Source organism: Octopus sinensis, linkage group LG14 (assembly GCF_006345805.1).
Source record: "Octopus sinensis linkage group LG14, ASM634580v1, whole genome shotgun sequence".
Taxonomy (NCBI): Eukaryota; Metazoa; Mollusca; class Cephalopoda; order Octopoda; family Octopodidae; genus Octopus; species Octopus sinensis.
In genome coordinates, this window is record NC_043010.1 from 63,040,775 (window position 1) to 63,063,183 (window position 22,409).

The 22,409-nt window shown below is 38.4% G+C and overlaps 1 protein-coding gene across 1 annotated transcript; it reads left to right on the forward strand.

Annotated features, from left to right (window-relative positions):
* Window positions 1–8,991: 8,991 nt before the first annotated feature.
* Window positions 8,992–21,071, forward strand: LOC115218907 (zinc finger protein 436-like). Its single transcript, XM_029788907.2, has 2 exons — window positions 8,992–9,188; window positions 19,843–21,071. Exon 2 carries the CDS (start codon window positions 20,103–20,105, stop codon window positions 20,979–20,981), a length of 879 nt encoding a protein of 292 aa, XP_029644767.1. The 5' UTR covers window positions 8,992–9,188; window positions 19,843–20,102; the 3' UTR covers window positions 20,982–21,071.
* Window positions 21,072–22,409: the final 1,338 nt, after the last annotated feature.

Genomic DNA, 22,409 nt, shown 5'->3' on the forward strand with positions numbered 1-22,409 from the left:
ATGAAAGGCAAAGTCGACCTTGGTTGAATTTGAACTCAGAATGTAGCGGCAGACAAAATACCACTAAGCATTTTGCCCAACATGCTAACAATTCTGCCAGCTCGCCACCTTAATAATAATAATAATAATAATAATAATAATAAGAAGAAGAAGAAGAAGAAGAAGAAGAAGAAGAAGAAGGAATATATTCATAGACATGACAGAGTTGGGACCTACATACACTGGAAGCTATGCCAACATTATGGAATAACAACAGAAAAAAGATGGTATAGGCACACACCAGAAAAGGTCACAGAAAACGTGAAAGCAACCATACTCTGGGATATGCCGATACACACAGATAGAGAAATTAAGGCCAACAGACCAGATATAGTTGTCAGAGATCATGAAGAAAAAAAATGCTTTCTAATTGATGTATCAATACCGGCTGATGACAACGTGTCTCTAAAAGAAATGGAGAAACTCTCAAAATACAAAGACCTGGAAATAGAGGTAACTAGAATGTGGAATCTGAAAACAGAAACAATTCCTATCATAGTAGGTGCATTAGGCATGATAAAAAAATATTCAGACAAATACATAACAAAAACACCAGGACTTACAAACACATATAACATACAGAAAATTGCACTACTAGGCACTGCACACATCCTACGCAGAACACTTTCCATACAATAACCATCAGAGCATCACAACAAATCACAGCACATACCCAAGGCACACAGAGCTGTGATCGGTAGTGAAGTGAAAGCACGCTATAAAAATAAAACTACTGAATAATGATAATAATAATAATAATATAATAATAATAATAAGAAGAAGAAGAAGAAGAAGAAGAAGAAGAAGGAATATATTCATAGACATGACAGAGTTGGGACCTACATACACTGGAAGCTATGCCAACATTATGGAATAACAACAGAAAAAAGATGGTATAGGCACACACCAGAAAAGGTCACAGAAAACGTGAAAGCAACCATACTCTGGGATATGCCGATACACACAGATAGAGAAATTAAGGCCAACAGACCAGATATAGTTGTCAGAGATCATGAAGAAAAAAAATGCTTTCTAATTGATGTATCAATACCGGCTGATGACAACGTGTCTCTAAAAGAAATGGAGAAACTCTCAAAATACAAAGACCTGGAAATAGAGGTAACTAGAATGTGGAATCTGAAAACAGAAACAATTCCTATCATAGTAGGTGCATTAGGCATGATAAAAAAATATTCAGACAAATACATAACAAAAACACCAGGACTTACAAACACATATAACATACAGAAAATTGCACTACTAGGCACTGCACACATCCTACGCAGAACACTTTCCATACAATAACCATCAGAGCATCACAACAAATCACAGCACATACCCAAGGCACACAGAGCTGTGATCGGTAGTGAAGTGAAAGCACGCTATAAAAATAAAACTACTGAATAATGATAATAATAATAATAATATAATAATAATAATAAGAAGAAGAAGAAGAAGAAGAAGAAGAAGAAGGAATATATTCATAGACATGACAGAGTTGGGACCTACATACACTGGAAGCTATGCCAACATTATGGAATAACAACAGAAAAAAGATGGTATAGGCACACACCAGAAAAGGTCACAGAAAACGTGAAAGCAACCATACTCTGGGATATGCCGATACACACAGATAGAGAAATTAAGGCCAACAGACCAGATATAGTTGTCAGAGATCATGAAGAAAAAAAATGCTTTCTAATTGATGTATCAATACCGGCTGATGACAACGTGTCTCTAAAAGAAATGGAGAAACTCTCAAAATACAAAGACCTGGAAATAGAGGTAACTAGAATGTGGAATCTGAAAACAGAAACAATTCCTATTATAGTAGGTGCATTAGGCATGATAAAAAAATATTCAGACAAATACATAACAAAAACACCAGGACTTACAAACACATATAACATACAGAAAATTGCACTACTAGGCACTGCACACATCCTACGCAGAACACTTTCCATACAATAACCATCAGAGCATCACAACAAATCACAGCACATACCCAAGGCACACAGAGCTGTGATCGGTAGTGAAGTGAAAGCACGCTATAAAAATAAAACTACTGAATAATGATAATAATAATAATAATAATAATAATAACAACAACAATAATAATAATGATAACAATAATAATAATAACAACAACAACAATAATAATAATTGTTGTTATTATTATTATTATTATTATTATTATTATTTCTAATTTTGGCACATAGCTAGCAGTTTTGAGGGAAGTGGAAAATCAATTACATCAGCCCCAGTGTCAAACTGGTATTTATTTTACCGTTTCCCCACCCAAACAGGATAAAAAAGGTAAAGTCAATCTTGGTGGAATTTCAACTTCGAAAGCAAAGCCGGAAGAAATGCTGTCAAGCATTCCGTCCTGGCAGGTGAACCATTTTACCGGCTCACTGACTTTCAATTTGAAATATTAATTCTTTCTAATTTTGGAACAAGGACAGCAATTTTGATGGGGAGATTGAACAAGTTTATTACATCAAACCGCAGTAATTGACTGGTTCTCTATTTTTATTGGTCTAGAAAGCACGACAAGCAAAGTTAACCTCAGTATGTCTTGAGGTCAGGGTTTAAAGAACAAGAAATAATGCAAAGCATTTTGGTCAATATGTTATCAATTCTACCAGCTTGTTGTTTTTAATAAGAATTGCTTCAAATTTTGGCACAAATCTATCTACTTTTTTGGAGAAAGGGGTTAGTTGATTGCATCAGATCTTGTACTCAGCTGGTACTTTATTTTATTCATCTCAGAAGTTTGAAAAATAAAGTTGATTTTGGCAGGATTTGAACTTGGAACATTGTTTCTAATTTAGAGACAGCGCCAGCAAATTGGTGTTTTATTCTGGTACAAATAGAGTACCTATATAGAACATCAATTTCTTTACTACCCACAAGGGGCCAAACACAGAGGGGACAAACAAGGACAGACAAACGGATTAAATCGATTGTATCGACCCCAGTGCGTAACTGGTACTTATTTAATCGAACCCGAAGGGATGAAAGGCAAAGTCGACCTTGGTGGAATTTGAACTCAGAACATAAAGACAGACGAAATACCGCCAAACATTTCGCCCAGTGTGCTTAACGCTTCTGGCAGCTCACCGCCTTCAGTATAGAACACCTGTTCTATACTGGTACATTATTCTAATGACCCTGGAGGGGTGAGATGTGAATTTGATACTGACAGGTGTTGAACTTGCAATGTAAAAGAAACTGGAATATATAATCTACTTTGATCCATCACTCTAACAAAGAGACAGAAACATTTAATAAGTTGTCTGAGATTGAAGCCTGGTGCAGCCATTTGGTTCGCCAGCCCTCAGTCAAATCGTCCAACCCATGCTAGCATGGAAAGCGGGTGTTAAACGATGATGATGATGATGAGATATGCTGTGTGGGAGACAAAGAAACAGAAAAATTGGACTGTGATGGCTCAAGAGGTTTTGATCTTAGATCTGTTCATTGAAGGTTTGTCCTGAACCAGGAAGGACAACAATCACCATAATATCATTTTGATACCCTCTCTGTCTGTCTGCGTGTCTTCCAGAGCTGAGGTAGGTGACAATGGTGTGAGGTAGGCTAGAGTTGTCTTCTAACCTCAATAATTTCTGACAATGGTGTATCTATGAAATCCAGAAAGTCTATGGAATGAACAAGCGTGATTCACATCCCGAATCTTTCGTGGAACATTCCAGTACAGTGGTTTATTATAGAGGTGCCAAGGTGACATCTGACAGTATTGTATTTTCTCTACTGTCCATACTGTTTCTGCATGTCTATAGGCTGTGAGAGTGACCATTGCAAAACTAAATAAATGGCACTGTCCAGAAATAAGTGTTGTGTGTTGGAGACTAAATGAGGTTGTCAATAATGATGCTAATACTGTGTGTCATCTTCATCCCCATGATTTAACCCTTCAGCAGTCACATTAATCTGCCAAATGTGATGCTTATTTATTCAAATTTCGTTTTTGAATTCGGTCAAGAGAGTCAAGACTATTGAAAAGGTTGCAAGACACAAGGAAAATTTTAGGAAAATAAAAATAAGAAATAAGTGGAAATTTTACCACACATGTGGCAGGGATTGAGATTGTCAAAGCTTTCTGTAGTAACAAACTGTACCCATTATGTGTGTACCCACCACTACCATCACTAGCCCTCTTCCACCCCCGTCACCAACAGCAGCAATAGGAGGCGCAATGGCCCAGTGGTTAGGGCAGCAGACTCGCTGGATTGTGATTTTGATTCCCAAACTGGGCATTGTGTGTGTTTATTGAGCAAAAACACCTAAAGCTCCATGAGGCTACGGCAGGGGGTGGCGGTGACCCCTGTTGTACTCTTTCGCTCCAACTTTCTCTCACTCTTTCTTCCTGTTTCTTGTCCCCGACTTCCTATGCAACCGCTGAGCCTGGATGTGCATTCATCCATCCGTCGATGCTCTCGGTGTCGGGGGTTGACCTGCTTTCTCTTCTGCAAATCTTACAAATAGCAAAGGACCACGTTTCAGACTTCTCCCACTCTGGGACGAAGACCGCTTCGCTCAACAAACAAACAAACAGCAACAATTGCACCATGATCCTGTACCACCACCACCACAACTACCACCATCATTACCACTACCACCACTGCCAATTCTAACATATTAACGATTGTCTTATAGAGTCAAAATTCCATTTCTATTTTATGGTTTCTTTAAAAATTGGTTTTGTAAAAAAAAAAAACATCATAAATGGAGAAACCGAATTGTAACTCACGTGTGTGCGTGTTTATGGGTATATGTAAAAGACACATAATCTTTGCTCTAAATACCAAGAGACTTCTTTCAAAATATTCAGACAGTTTCAGCTGATAGATATGGATGTGAAGGAAATTAGGACAATGTTTCTGGAAATGGCAAAGCAAATAACTCCATTTTCTTTTCATATCATTTCTTACACTCTCACGAAATTACCCACCCCTCCCTCCTTATCCTCTGTCTATGGCAGTGCTTTTCAAACTTTTTGCTGGAGCGGAACCCCAAGGAAACATTCCACTGGCTCGAGGAACCCCTGTGCAATAATTTAATAGTCTTATGCACACATATCTGCACAGGAGAATTGAAAATTACTGTCGATTTTAGCAGTTTTGTAACATCTTGCGGAACCCCTGGACTGTACTGGCAGAACCCTAAGGTTCTGCGGAACCCTGGTTGAAAACCACTGGTCTATGGTCTCTCTTATACCCATCTTCTTGTACCTTAAGTGTATGCTCTGGTACCCTATCACCATCATCTTTATGTCCCATCCAGTTGCTCCCAGCCACCCTCACATAATGTGGGACAAGCCATGTATCGCCTCTGTAGCAAGACTCCTGATCCCTCTGTCATACTTTAGCCTTCAACACCTGGCACAAAGCCTCTTCCCTTTCTCAAATACACACCCACTCAGTCGAGGGGTCTTTTTTCTCTTTCCTTTTCTTTATTTTGACATCCAAGTTACTTGACAACCTCATGAGTGCCAACATTCCAAAAGAAGCACCCGGTAACACTGTTAAATGGTTGGTGTTATGAAGGTCATTCAGCCATGGAAACTATGCCAAAGCTGAAAGTTTGGGCTCTGACACATTGCAGTTCATCGAATCCTGTCAAACTGTCAACCCCATGCCAACATGGAAAAGAAATCTTGAATGATGAAGATGACATACCAACAGAAAAATAGACCTCTTCTGATCTTATTGGTAAAATAATTCAATAATAATTTCATTGCATGAGGTCTTTGATTACAGGTTAAAATAGGGCAGAATTCACACAGTGTCTAATATATCTTAATTTAGATGGATGAAGGTAATATTCATAAGTGGGTTTGTAAGAATGTACACACAAAAGTGAATTAGATTGACTTGTAGAAGAAAAGTGTTATGGAAAATATACTTATATATATTTTCATGCTTTATAAAACTAATTGTTTAACGTTTGTAAAATCAAAATGTTTACAAGCAGATTATTAACATCAGTGAAGATAAGTGTAGATAACATTTTTGGTTTCCTGTCGAGGCCAAGCCAAGGGGAAAATTAATTACTAGCAAGAACTAAGCTAGGCAACAGAGTAACTACTTGCACACAGGTGAGATTAGAATGGAAATCAGAAGCTCACTAAGTAAATGGGAGAGAGTGAGAGAGAGAGAGAGAGAGAGAGAGAGAGAGAGAGAGAGAGAGAGAGAGAGAGAAATGAGGCAGTTTATCCATGGCTGCAGCTGATGTTGGCTTAGAGCAGTACATTCCAAAATGAGAGATACCACCCACCCCCCGGAGGAAGGGGCAATGGAAAATTTTATATGGATACTGATGACAAAGTGGGCAAGGGTGGGGTGGCAATAGAATTGTCTTTTAAATGTCCTAATTTTCAAGACTATTTAACATTTTTATACAGTTTTTGATTCCTCTGGTAATATTAGGGGTTAAAAATAAAATGGCAAGTTGGCAGAATCATTTCTGTGCTGGACAAAATGCTTACTGGCATTTCATCTCTCATTAGGTTCTGAGTTCAAATTCTGCTGGAGTCGCCTTTGCCTTTTGTCCTTCCCAGGTCAATAGAATAAGTGCTAGTTGCATATTGGGGGGGTTGATGTCACCGGCTGAGCCCCTTCCCCCGAAACTGCTGGTCTTGTGCCGAAATTTGAAACCATTATTATTAGTGGTTAAAATATTTGACATTTTTCTATATTCATCCTCCTCCTCCTCATCATCATCATCGTTTAACATCTGACTTCCATGCTAGCATGAGTTGGACAAAAATACCTGCGTCCCGAAATGACTAAATGATTTATATACAAATAGTCTTTTAATGGTTATCAACTTGTTGGTAGTGATTTATTGTGGTGTATTTAGTTAGGCTGAGAAAAGGCCTTTGAAAGAGCATTAATAAAAAGATATAAGGCAGTAGCTAATAAAAAGTTTGAGAAGTACTTGCGTAAGAAATGGACTGCAGGTATATGTTTAAGTGGAAGGCAGCAAGCTGGCAGAAACGTTAGCACGCTGGGCGAAATGCTTAGCGGTATTTCGTCTGCCGCTACGTTCTGAGTTCAAATTCCACCGAGGTCGACTTTGCCTTTCATCCTTTCGGTGTCGATAAATTAAGTACCAGTTACATACTGGGGTCGATATAATTGACTTAATCCATTTGTCTGTCCTCGTTTGTCCCCTCCGTGTTTAGCCCCTTGAGGGTAGTAAAGAAATAGGCATATATTTAAGTAGCTCCTATAAAAAAAAAAAAAAAAACAAAGAAAAGGCAAAATGGCTTCCAAATAACTAATCTCTGAATGGCTAAAATTTTTAATTAAAACAACACCTGTGACAACGGGGACAGTAAGATATCGTCTGCTTTAGTCCACCACAGATGGAAACGTATCAATATTATATTCTTTTATTCTATTGTTCCTTTACTGGTTTCAGCCATTTGACTGTGGTCATGCTGGAGTACCGCCTTTTAGCGAAAGAAATCGACCCCAGGACTTATACTTTGTAGGCCAGGTGCTTATTCTATCGGTCTCTTTTGCCGAACCGCAAAGTTACGGGGGACATAAACACACCAGCATCGGTTGTCAAGCGATGAGTGAGTGGACACACACACACACACGACGGGTTTCTTTTCAGTTTCCGTCTACCAAATCCACTCACAAGGCTTTGGTCGGTCTGGGGCTATAGTAGAAGACACTTGCTCAAGGTGCCATGCAGTGGGACTGAACCTGGAACCATGCGGTTGGTAAGCAAGCTTCTTACCACGAATAGAATTGCATGCAAACTTAGACATATACAATCAGATATACATACACACGGCTATATACGCACAACCATTAGATACATTTGTAAACAGGGACTTTCTGTTATGGATATACACACATCGACATGTGAATTTGAAGTTTGTGAATTTGGTTAAGTTTCCATGACAGGGAAAGAAAAGGAATCTGACTTAGCCAGATTGTCACTTAGTGTGTGTGTGTGAGAGAGAGAGAGGGTATTTCTTTATTCACCATAAGGTTGAGAAAAAGAGGGGACAATACGGGGACGCAGGCAGGCAAATAGGACCTGTTTTGTTGAGTTTTCAGGTGAAAGGACCATCCTTGGCATACGAATTTATCCAAATTAAACTTCGCTGTGTAAATCTTAATTATGTGGTCAATTACCCAAATTCTGAGAACCTGTGTGTTTTTTTTCCTTGTAGATTCGTATAAACACACATACTCAGATATCTACAGAAGCAGTTACACTCACACACACACACATACACATACACACACATGCACACACACACACACATGCAATAAGATGCTCGTACAAATATACACAGACACAAGCGTACGTATATATATATATATATACATACATACATACATTGTGTGTCCGTACAAGAATCTGTATATGCGACCAAGGGCCAGTTGTATGTAAGACAACCCAAGTCTTGGCAGTGTTTTAACAACTTTGTGGGGAAGATAGGATGTTGGGGGAAAAGTCTTTGAAATATTACATTTAATATATCGATTATTAGTTTAAATTGTTTTTGGATAAAATATTTAAAACAAAAAAAAAAAAAACGATAGCCTTTTGGAGACGACACGAGGGATAATTTTATCTGCTAGAAATAACTGTCAAATCTCTTTCAAATCATTCACTAATAGTCTTGGGAAGGACATCCGATTGTTGGTCTGCTCAGTCAGGAATGACCTGGGAAGCATCAAGAAGGGACGGAGATAGTCGTACACAGATAGAGATTGATATAAAACTAAGCATCCTGATTACAATTAATCATCTGTTAAATCAGAAATATTCAATATTCTGACAAAATATCGATAAAAGTCTTAGAAATCTGTAGATAATAAATAATAAAAGTTTACAAACGAAAGGATCGCGGAATTTTATTGATTAGGGACTTAATACTATTACACCGTTTGTGGTTTGTTTTATTTTTATTTTTACTCTGTAGGGCGCCTGAGAAAATAAATTAAGGATTCTCTCTCTCATTCTCCATGTTCCTGCAACTTGGCTTTCTCTCTCGTAGATTTATGCCCTCGCACTGGCTACTGCCACCCTTTTCCAGTGGTGATTTAGCCCCGATTCATGCTCAACACCCGGATTAAGAAGCAACAAAGGCCCGGGTAAGATTGTCTCTAATCCCAACATTGAAAGCTAATTCCGAGGGTGTGCTTGAAAGGAATGGGTTGACGTATGGACGACTGCAGAAACGAATGAATGGCTGGATGGATGGATGGCTTGGTGCATGGTAAGAAGCGGGCTAATCAGGGTGCTTCTGAAAAAACAAGGGTGCAACATGAATGTTTGTACTCGTATATCTGTTACCCGTATTTCTCCTAAATACCAGTGATTTTATCCTTGTATATATGTAAATATTCTTCCTCTCCCTGTCACTGAATACATGTTTCCGCCTCTTTTTATCTGTATATCATTCCATCCCTTTATAATATATTTCTGTCTCTCACTCTCATCATCGCTCTGTTTGGCAATCTCTCTCTCCCTCTTTAGCCATCACTCTATCTTTTCCTAACTCTCTCTCTCTCCTCCGCATCTACCGATCGTTTGTGTTTTCGTATTGTGTCTATCCATTAGAAATACCTTATCTACGAAAGCATCCATTGTAGACGAACGATCAAAGAAGGTCCCTCGCCTATGCAAACGATTTCAATCACTGAACATTCTAGCTTGTGTCCTTATCCTATATACACGTTTACTGAGACACACAAGCCACGCATATATTTATATATACCCGCCCCAATCAATCGGTTTTCATTACCATCATCTCACTAGTAACCCGCTCAAAATTTATGATGTAAAGCAGTATTTAATGGACAATACTAATATATATATATATATATATATATATATATATATATATATATATATATATATATATATATATATATATATATATAATGTGTGTGTTGTATGTCTATCTCTGTATATATATATATGTGTGTGTGTGTGAATATATGTATATATTATATGTATACCTATCTATCTACCTGCCTATTTGTGTTTCTCCCTCTCGTCCTCTAGGTAGACAGATAAACATCTACATATGCATATATACATATATTTATACGTATATAAACGCATATGTATGTAAATGTGTGTGTGTACATTATATATATATATATATATATATATATATATATATATATATATATATATATATATATATATATAGTACGTGTGTGCATAAATATGTGTGAATGTATAGGTGTTTGTGTGTGCATGTATAATAATTTAAATAGTTGTACTTCTAAAATGTTATTAAGTCCACTGGTGATGTTTATGCACTATAGAAGCCTTAAGGTCTCTATTTTCTTTCACTAAAGTCTCTCCATGACTTTTAGTTCCCAAAATCCCAAATCCAAGAACTGTTTCCATTCTAAAGTAATTCTGTTAAATAGTAAAGTTTGAGTTAGAACTCTTAAATAAACAAAAATTTGCCAATTTTTGCGATGCACAACAGTTTAGGAACGGTCACTCCAGTTGTCAATTGTATTTTGAAATTCTGACACCAAATGTATCAAAAGTGTTTTGTTGGTTATTTTTTATCATGTCACAGTCCAATTCAGTCTTGCCACTCATCACATCCTGTGATGCACCTTGACACATCATCAGTGATGTTTCCTAGGGTCATTAGGTGTTTTGGGTCTTTTAACCCTTTTGATACCAACCTGGTTGAAACCAGTTCTGGCGATGATGATGATGATGAATTTGAATAAATAAGCATTACATTTGAGAGGGTTATCCAAGTGCTGAAGGATTAAACTTGCTGGGAAGATATGACTTGTCCACTGTGGATAGCCAGGCTTCCATTCCTTGTTGGTTTCACAGATGGATTCTGTGTCTCCTCAGGCTGCTATGAAATACTTTTCCCAGGTTCTTCACTGGTCACTCCATGATGGCTGGTTTCTCTACATTACCAACCAAGAAGCTGAGTCTGTTTCCAACTCTTCATTTCTGAAGTTAACCAAGCTAGAGATCTGGACTTCACTGGTTTAAAACTCATACAAACCCAAATGATCAACTCTTCAAGGCTCTAAAGGGTCTTCTGCCCTTCATAATTGATGTTATTATCACAGGTAGTCTATAAAAGCCCCAAATAGGGGGCTGCTGAACACTTGACTTAGTGAGTGGTCCTTGACACTGAACTTTCACCAAATTTACCAAGATGTTCATTGCAAGCACAAAAAGGGTCACTGAAATGGCACGTCCAATGATAACACCCCTTCTTGAGCTTGTGCCCCTCTGGTGTTGTTGCAGCAGCAGGGACTCTCAGAGTGAAGCTGCAGCAATAGTCAAGAATGAGATCTCTGAACTTGGTCCCTATTCAGAGCCCCTTCAACCAGCTTATGATGTAGTTGTTGTTGTTGTTAAGCAACAAGATGGGTAAGGGGGTGATTAGGTGATGGTCTAGGGTTTAGGGGCAGGAGACCCCAGACCTGGGGGAAAAAAACAAACTTTGGTCGTCTTGTAGTCGAGGGCTCTTTGTTGACGCCCGACACCACTGAGAGGTGGCCCTTGAAGTCGCTGGAAATGGAGATCTCCAGGTCCAAACTCTTGAACGGCGCTTATGATGTATGGACTCTTTGGTGTTCACAAGATCCGGCAATAATACTGTTAAATCCCCTTTATTTTCTTAGGCTTCCTTGGTTAATGAGTTAATCGCACCTGAGTGTTCCAGACACCCTGACACCTTTAGGATTCTTCCTTTCTGAACTGAAATGTCAATTTACAAATTCCTCTGGAGGTAGTTCATCCGGTGCTTAGCAACAACAGGGCATGAGCTCTTCTCCTTTGATTCCCTTTTTACAGGTGCATGCTTAGAATTGGTCCTTTCACACTGGCCCTTCTTCCAACATTCACCCACCTTTCAACAAACTTTCCTCTCCACCCTCAACTTCCTTTTCAAGTGAAACTTGAAAAAGTTGATGAGGGCTTGGCCAAAGAGGAAAGTGCCTGTCTTTAGCCCTTTTAAATGGGTCCACCATATTACCACTTTTGCTGCAGCCACTAGACAAATAATAATAATAATAATAATAATCAGTACTGATTGGAACTGCAAGAATTCTTCACAGGGTTCTTGAAGCATGACCAATAGACAAGTGTCACCTTAGTCTGCTTGCTGTGGACAGCTGACACTTTCCATCATACCCAGCAATATAAGCTGTGAGCTTTCATCACATAATAATAATAATAATAATAATAATAATTTCTGCTGTAGGCACAAAGCCTGAAATTTGGGGTAGGGACTAGTCGATTGCATCAACCCCAGTGTTCAATTGGTACTTAATTTATCGAATCTGAAAGGATGAAAGATAAAGCCGACCTTGGTGGAATTTGAACTCAGTACATAGCAATGGGCGAAATACCACCAGGTATTTCATCCAGTGCACTAACGATCCTGTCAGCTCACCACCTTCATAATAATAATAATAATAATAATGATAATAATAATAATAATAATGATAATAATAATAATAATAATAATAATAATAATAATAATAATAATAAGATATGACAGGTTAGCTTGTGAGGTTAAGCATTTGTAGTCGATGAAAAAGGTAGCAGTAGTACCAATAATTGTCGGAGCCCTGGGAACAGTGAGTAAAAATCTAAAGAAGTACGTCGAACAAATAGGGGCTGCAATAAGGGTGGAGCACTTGCAGAAAACGGCACTGCTTGGAACCGCTCGAATACTCCGGAAGGTGCTTGAAAAATAAGAGGTGTTACCTTGACACCGTAGTATATCTCCAGGATTAGAAGCTGTACAAAGGCAATGATAATAATAATAATAATAATAATAATAATAATAATAATAAGGACTGATAAAGAAAGGAGCTGAGAAGTTGTTACGTCGCAATCCTACACAGTGGCTGTGTGAGCTACGAAAATCCTTGTCACCCCTGTTGTGTCGCATGTTCGGATGACCTCTTCTACTCAACTCTGCTCTTCACCTCCAACTGCTACTCTACTCCACTGCTGATGTCTAGGCTTCTCCCTCTATATCTACATATTGGGCTAGCCTACTTCATCGTCTGGGGGGGGGGCGTCCACACAACAGAAGCATTTAAGCAACAGCCCATATACTACGGAAAGCACTCTCCAACTAAAATGGAATAAATGTGGTGATAATTTTAGCATGCATAGCAAAACAAAAGGGCCCTTGCTACACTTGGCCTCTGGAGGACGCCTGGTACTAAGGGGCAGCTGAAATAAAGTTATAATGAAAAGAAACCATAAATAATAATAATAATAATAATAATAATAATAATAATAATAATAATAATGATAATAATAATAATAATAATAATAATAAATAATAAATGCCCTGATGCAGTACCAGGCAGTGGCTCTCATGGCTTCTGATCTTAACTGATTGGAAGTGTTATCATGTACATTATTTTGTCTTGGTATAAAAGATGGGCTACAGCAAATATTCTGCCCAACACCACAGATTTTCTTGTCAGTTGTTTGACCGTAACCAGTTGAGCATGTCCCTTAGTGGCTGACGATATGTGCATCTCTGATCAGGAGCAGAAGTAGTGGGGGAGCATCATAGCCATGTGTTGAGAGGGATTCTTTGGGGTTTGAATAATTCACCTCTGGAAACATGGGTGGTTCTTTCAACATCCTTAAACAACCCTTATTCAGGGACCGTTTGAGCGGGATGGGCTACTCAACCTGAAGAAAATTCTAACTGGGCCCCACCTGCAAGGTCATGTGCTGTTTATCTTGATATGAGATCACCATGTCGCGCACATATGGTTGTGATGCATGTGCCTGGTGTACCTTTATCAGACGGGTAGTCATGATGGGTATATTGGGCTTTGTATATTTTACCCCAGTGTCACTTTGATGGCATGAACTGCTCTCTCACTCAATAATAATAATAAATAATAAATGCCCTGATGCAGTACCAGGCAGTGGCTCTCATGGCTTCTGATCTTAACTGATTGGAAGTGTTATCATGTACATTGTTTTGTCTTGGTATAAAAGATGGGCTACAGCAAATATTCTGCCCAACACCACAGATTTTCTTGTCAGTTGTTTGACCTTAACCAGTTGAGCATGTCCCTTAGTGGCTGACGATATGTGCATCTCTGATCAGGAGCAGAAGTAGTGGGGGAGCATCATAGCCATGTGTTGAGAGGGATTCTTTGGGGTTTGAATAATTCACCTCTGGAAACATGGGTGGTTCTTTCAACATCCTTAAACAACCCTTATTCAGGGACCTTTTGAGCGGGATGGGCTACTCAATCTGAAAAAAATTCTAACTGGGCCCCACCTGCAAGGTCATGTGCTGTTTATCTTGATATGAGATCACCATGTCGCGCACATATGGTTGTGATGCATGTGCCTGGTGTACTCTTATCAGGCGGGTAGTCATGATGGGTATACTGGGCTTCGTATATTTTACCCCAGTGTCACTTTGATGGCATGAACTGCTCTCTCACTCAATAATAATAATAATAATAATAATATATTTCTTTACTACCCACAAGGGGCTAAACATAGAGGGGACAAACAAGGACAGACAAAGGGATTAAGTCGATTACATCGACCCCAGTGCAAAACTGGTACTTTATTTATCGACCCCAGTGCAAAACTGGTACTTTATTTATCGACCCCGAAAGGATGAAAGGCAAAGTTCAACCTCGGCAGAATTTGAACTCAGAACGTAACAACAGACGAAATACCGCTAAGCATTTCGCCCAGTGCACTAACGTTTTTGCCAGCTCGCCGCCTGGTAAAAACTGTTAAGTTTTTTTAATAATAATAATGATAATAATAATAATAATAATAATAATAATAATAATATCTGTCAAGACCTACCAAAAACTGAGCAAATATAAAGATCTTGAAATAGAAATCAGCAAAATGTGGAAGCTGAAGACTAAAACAATACCTGTTGTCATAGGTGTCCTGGGAATGATAGCGAAAGGGACTGATTGCTACCTAACTCAGATACCAGGAAACCCCAAAATGGCAGAAATTCAAAAGATAGTGCTCATGGGAACTGCTCATATCCTACGCAAAATACTCTCTATGTAATCCCAAGGTTTAAAACAAACTTTAAAAAATTTTTTTTTTTATGTATTAGACATTCACTAGTACAACCCCCCCCCCCCCAAAAAAAAATATATGGCACACTAGGCATAACAACAACGTGAACTTCCAACCTGTTGTCTCTTGAGGTCTCTGGGTGAGACTTGGAGCCAACTTGTACAGACATAAAGCAAAAGTCAAACATAGAATAATAATAATAATAATAATAATGATGATGATGATGATTGTTTCAAATTTTAGCTCAGGGCCAGCAGTTTTTGAAGGGAGGGTGAAGTTGTTTACACTGAGCCCAGTCAGTGGTCAACTGGTACTTTTTTTATCTTCCCCCAAAAAAGATGAAGGATGAAGTAGATCTTGGAGGAATTTGAATTTAAAATGTAAAAAGGAATGAAATGCTGTTAAGCGTTTTGTTTGACGCGCTAAAGATTGTGCCAGTTTACTGCCTCAATAATGATATTGGTGGTGGTTGCTGTTGTTGCTATTTCTGATATAGGCAGAAGGCAAGCTATTTTGAAGGGAAGGGTTTAATCAATATTATTGACCCCAGTACTTGATTATTCCATTATTTTATCAGCCCTTTGAAAAAAAAAAAAATGAAAGGCATAGCTCATCATCATCATCACCATTGTCTAACATCTGTTTTCCATGCTGGCATGGGTTGGACGGTTCAACTGGGAACTGGCAAGTCAGCGGGGGCTACACCGGGCTTCCAATCTGATCTGGCAACGTTTCTACAGCTGGATGCCCTTCCTAATGCCAACCACTCCGAGAGTGTAGTGGGTGCTTTTTACATGCCACCAACACAGGAGCCAGTCAGGTGGGCCTGGCATTGATCCCATTCGGATGGTGCTTTTTACATGCCACTGGTACGGGAGCCAGTCAGGAGGTAAATATTAACAAAAGTAATAATAATGCAAATGAGCTTATTGTATACTGGTCTTAGCTGTTCTAAAACTTATCAAAAAGGGTAAAAGAGGGAACAGAATGCAGATGTTTAAGTGAAGTAAAGAAAGCCAAAAGTACAGAAAAGGGAAAAGTAAAAGAGCCTGAACCCTTTTCTTACCATATTTCTGTTGAGATGTTCCATGTTTCTTTCAATTACTTTAAATATAACAAAGAATTTAGTAAAATAATTTGGTTATCATTCAGCTAGTGTTAGGAACATAAATTGTGACTAGAGTTTGGTGGAAGATTTTACTTCAAAACTTATGCAAACAAGACGTTTGTACTACAGAGCCAGAGCTGGTTTCAGCCAGGTTGGTATCAAAAGGGTTAAGAATTGTTTCTCTGTTATATATTTTAACCCTTTCGTTACCATTTTTCCTGTTGAGATGCTCTGTGTTTCTTTCAATTAATTTTAAATATGACAAAGAATTTAGTAAAATAACTTAGTTATCATTCAGCTAGTGTTAGGAACATAAATTGTGACTAAGGTTTGGTGGAAGATTTTAATTCAGAACTTATGAAAACAAGACATTTGTACTCAGAGCCAGAGCTGGTTTCAGCCAGGTTGGTAACAAAAGGGTTAAGAATTGTTTCCCTATTATATATTTTAACCCTTTTGTTACTGTATTTAATTAAAAACTTATGCAAACAAGACATTTGTACTCAGAGCCAGAACCGGTTTCAGCCGGGTTAGTATCAGAAGAGTTAAAGAGGATGTGATGCATAGGTATGTCAGGGGATGTGTTGGGTATTTCAGGAAGCATAGAATTTTTGAGGGATGCTGTGTCCTGACTGTTAACAACTGATGCAGGTAGTTTATTCCATGCTTTGGCAATTGTGAGTGTGGGAAAATGTTTCTGAAAGTCATGGGTGCTGATCTGTTTTTTTTTTATATATTTTCTGTGATGCTGCATGGAAGAAAATACACAAGGTTGTTGGACTGGATTGGGTTAAACTATGAGCTATGACATCACGGAACTTTCCTAAGGTTCTATAAAGAAGAAAGGAACGGGGGAAAGGTGAAAAGTCATTGAATGCTCTTTTACTTGTTTTAGTCATTTGACTGTGGCCATGCTGGAGCACCGCCTTTAGTCAAGCAAATCGCCCCCGGACTTATTCTTTGGAAGTCTAGTACTTATTCTATCGGTCTCTTTTGCCAAACCGCTATGTTATGGGAACATAAACACACCAGCATCGGTTGTCAAGCGATGTTGGTGGTGGGGGGGACAAACACAGACACACACAAACATATACACACACATACATATCTATATACATATATACGACGGGTTTCTTTCAGTTTCCGTCTACCAAATCCACTCACAAGGCTTTGGTTGGCCCAAGGCTATAGTAGAAGACACTTGCCCAAGGTGTCACGCAGTGGGACTAAACCCGGAACCATGTGGTTGGTAAGCAAGCTATTTACCACACAGCCACTCCTGAATATAAAATAGGCAACAGATGGTGTCTTAGAAAATGGGTTTAATTTGTTGAGACTCTGTGTGTGTGTGTTTACATATTCTCTGAGTTTCGTGAGCCACAAGTAGTGATGTTGACTTTTGTCATGTCAAAAAAGTCATCCACCGCTTCTCACCTTTGAAGACGTGTGAAACAAGAGATTCCTTGCTTGGAACACAAGTAAAGGTTAATGGCAGGGAGAGTATATGGTATTGAAGCAATGTGCATCAATAATAACCCATGCTAGCATGGCAAAACAGACATAAAAACAAATGAATGAACATATGTTTATGGGTCTGAAATTAAACATTAAGGAGGTCAGTCATACAATAAAGAATTCAATATGCTGGGGTATGCTGTAAAGTAGTTTGATCTTTGAAGATTGCCTGATAAATGGCACCAGTGTTTCAAAAATTGCAATTTCCCCTCCTGGAAGAGAATTGTAGAATTCAAACATTGGTTCTGTTTGTTGGACATTTACCAAAATTGAAGAAGTAACACTGTAATTTAAGTTATTTTCTGCTGTCCACAAGGTAATCTGTATACTCAGAAATAAGGTGGGGGCTAAGGGTCCCCCCCACTTGGACCTACATTCACAGAGTTGTACATGACTAATGCAGAAGAAAAAAGTTGTTTGCAAATATAACCACACAGTTTCACCAGATATCTTAATGACTGATTTATTCATCACTGTTGTGGCTGTGTGGTAAGAAGCTTGCTTCTTGACCACATAGTTCTGGGTTCAGTCCCACTGTGTGACACCTTGAGAGAGTGTCTTCTACTATAGTCTCAGGCCAACCAAAGCCTTGTGGGTGGATTTGGTAGATGGAAACTGAAAGAAGCCCGGAACCATGTGGTTGGAAAGCAAGCTTCTTACCACAGAGCCACTCCTTGTGACCGTGTGTGTACCGTTGGCGATTTTTTTCCCTCTGTCTTCTCTTCGCTGGATCTTTCCTTCTATGTTTCTGATGAAGAGCTCCACTCGAAACGTTAAACTCTCCTTCTTTCCTTCTTTCCTGAGCGTCCAATAATACTATATTTGTTCCACGTCCTCGCGTTGTTGTGTTTTTTGTGCTTTCTTGTTTGGATTAACTAAATATATATATATATATATATATATATATAATGATAGTAAGTGTTCCCATAGATACAAAATATTTGTAGTCAAATCCCTTCTTGCAAAGTTTTACATTTTCATCCCCTGAAGGAGCTTTAAATAAGGAAATCTTACACTTAAAACAAACATAAGTTAATAATGATTACCCTCATAAAGTAACAGACGAAGCTATAGAACAATCCAAGAGCAAATATGCCCATAGTGATATATACAGATACAAACCCAACTAAAAAGACATAAACCACACAAATTGTATATTATAAGAATCAAATGCAATTTGGTAATAAAATGAATAAATCATTAAAAGACTGAACAGAACCTGTACCAAACCTAACTACAAGTGCATAGCTAGAAAATATTACAATAACTAAAAATCTCTTCATCAATATGAAACCACAAACCAGCAATCCACAGGGTGTACTGCAGACAGTCAACGTAATATAGAAGTTTCAATGTAAACACAAAAGTTGTAAACTTCATGACTCAGACTGTTACACTGATTACGCAAGTACAGCACTTTCTCACACATTTCCATCAAGGAATTCATAACCCTGTACATAAAATGAATTACGATAGAAAAACAGTAGTTGACTGTAAGGACTAAAGGTTTATATTAAATAACAAAGTAAGCTTTATTTGTGGTGAAATGCAAACCATAAAGCCTCACCTAGCTATGTCACATGTAAAATAAACCTTGACATCTACAAGGACTAAATGACGGAACAATTTTGAAATCTGGCATTGATGATTTTATTCATTATCGTTTAATGTCCGCTTTCCATGCTAGCATGGGTTGGACGGTTCAACTGTGGTCTGGGAAGCCCGAAGGCTGCACCAGGCCAGTCTGATCTGGCAGTGTTTCTACGGCTGGATGCCCTTCCTAACGCCAACCACTCCGTGAGTGTAGTGGGTGCTTTTTATGTGCCACCCACACAGGTGCCAGACGAGGCTGGCGAACGGCCACACTCGACAATATTCCCATGATGCATTGCAACCTACATTTTGTCTATCATGTTTCTTTATGTCACTGAATATAAAGTCTGTCTGTGTGTCTATCATTCTAATACATCTACAAAGATAAATAAATCAATCATTGTTTTTTTTTCATTTTCCTGTCTTAAAATTAAAAATTTTTCTAAATTCATTTTTCTTTTTCTTTTTAATGTATTTTTCAGGTAATTACTGTCCTGTCGGCAATCAATTAACTACGGTAGCAGCAACAACAGTAACATTACCAACAGCAACAACAACAACAACAACAACAGGAAGTGGTTCAAGCATGTAATCAAGGAATTGTTTGGTTTGTTGACCAGAATCTCTCCAGTGTTATTTTGACTTTAAAGAACACAACTCAGACATTTTAACGGGACGTAGCTCCATCACATGTTGGTTTTTTCGCCAGCGTCTCAGCTTTGAGTTTGGCCGTACCCCTGAGATGAGTTCCACTTTCTCCCTCTCCGATGGGATGGTCTTTTCTCCGACCACACCGTCAGATAAATCCGATATCGAATTAGCAATGTCGTCAGTGGAGGAGGTCAGCTTCCATCAACAGCAACAGCCGAGTCAGGTGAAGGACGAGCTGACCACCGGCCACAACCACAACAACCACCCTCACCATCATCCTACCAACAACACCTGTTGCAATAACAATAATAACAATAATAATAACAATAACAACAACAACAACAACAACAGCCATCAGCATCCTCCGTGCTGTAACCAGGGCAACAGGTCGTCATACAGCCTCTGCCATCAACAGCAGAGCAGTTGTTGCTGTAGCTTGGACTGTCAGAGCTGTAGCCAGACCAATTGCAGCCAGTGTTGCATGGCTCAGAGGAGCCACCAGCATTATGTGGTGCAGCCGGAAAAGTTGCACACATGTGACGTGTGCGGTAAGGGCCTCTCCCGGCGTGACCACCTCAAACTACACAAGAGAATCCACTCCGGAGAACGTCCGTACAAGTGTGACGTGTGCAGCTACACATTCTATCGCAAGGACCACCTGCTCCGACACCAGCGCCGCAACAACTGTCGCCGGAAGACGGAAATCGGTGTGACATCGCTTCCATCCCCCGGTGGGCAACGAGAAATGGCACACAGTGCCGGCAGTAGCATCGGTCACTCAGGTCGGGTACCGGAGGGCAGCCAGGTGTGGCAGGGACACCAGAAGCCACTACCACCACAACCACTAAAGATGGAGAGGTCACCTGACAATTCCCTGCGCTACAACCATAATACTGATGAGTGCAACCAGATGCAGCAGTCGCAACATTCGATGCACAAACTCGTTATTCCTCATTATACAAACAGTTAATTTCATAACAGACATATACATGTATGCACATACTATATATACATATACACACAATATATAAATGGTATATATACATGGATGGATATATATATATATATTATATATATATATATATTATATATATATATATATATATAATATATGTAAAAAAATACAAACTGGGACAAGAACGCAAAACATTTAGAAGACGATACAAAAAACACAGACGGGACATTCGAAACCTTCAATCTTCAGTCAAGAACCGGATCATCCTCGCAATTTCGGCTGATTAATCTTGAGATTGCTCCGATCTGGCCAGCCCCAAAGGAAAATCTATGTGTGTGTGTCATTGTTTTATACAGACAATAAAATTTAATGTGTATATATATATATATATATATATATATGTAGGTCCCAGGTTGAGTCGGGGTTAACCACAGTAAATAAGGTACTCAATACATAGCAGAGTAAATTAATTTATTTTATAGAAGGAGCTTCTACAGGACTAGAACTGTTTCATTCAAAAGAAATCATCAGGAAGCTCTTGATGAGCTTCCTGATGATTTCTTTTGAATGAAACATTTCTAGTCCTGTAGAAGCTCCTTCTATAAAATAAAATATATATATATATATATATATATATATATATATATATACATACATACACATTAAATTTTATTGTCTGTATAAAACAATGACAAACACACACACACACACATACATGTATATTAGGAAAAGGGAGGCAGTCAGAATTTTGGATAATTCTTTATTAGCACTTTTATTTGTTTAATCGTATTCTCCAAGAAAAATTTAACCAAATTAATAAAACAATTTTTCTTGAAGAATACGGTGAAATGAATGAAAGTAATAATAAAGAATTATCCAAAATTCTGACTGCCTCCTTCTTCTTAATAAACAATATCTGTACACCACTTCAAACAACCTTTACATATATATATGTATATATATATATACACGTTCATATACACAGTGTCATACAGGCATACAGACACATATAATCACCTGCCAAACACACACACACATACACTCACACAGAGTTATGTAACCATGCACAGGTGTCTATAATCACCACACAGACTGTCATATAACCATACCACACACTCACACAGATGTACTGTCATGCTCTCACAAACACACACATATGTATAAACACTTACACACATATACACATAAACCCATACACAAACTTGTTACCAGTTCAAATATGCTTGCGGCACATTTGAACTCCTGAGAAATTACATTATTTACGTTATTTACATTTAATGGATGTTTGTCCTCATCTTGTTTGTTGTTAACACAACGTTTCGGCTGATATACCCTCCAGCCTTCATCAGGTGTCTTGGGAAAATTTCGAACCAGGGTTCTCGTTCCTAAGGTATTTTATCGATGTTATTATTATTATTATTAATGTCACTGCCTGGAATTGAA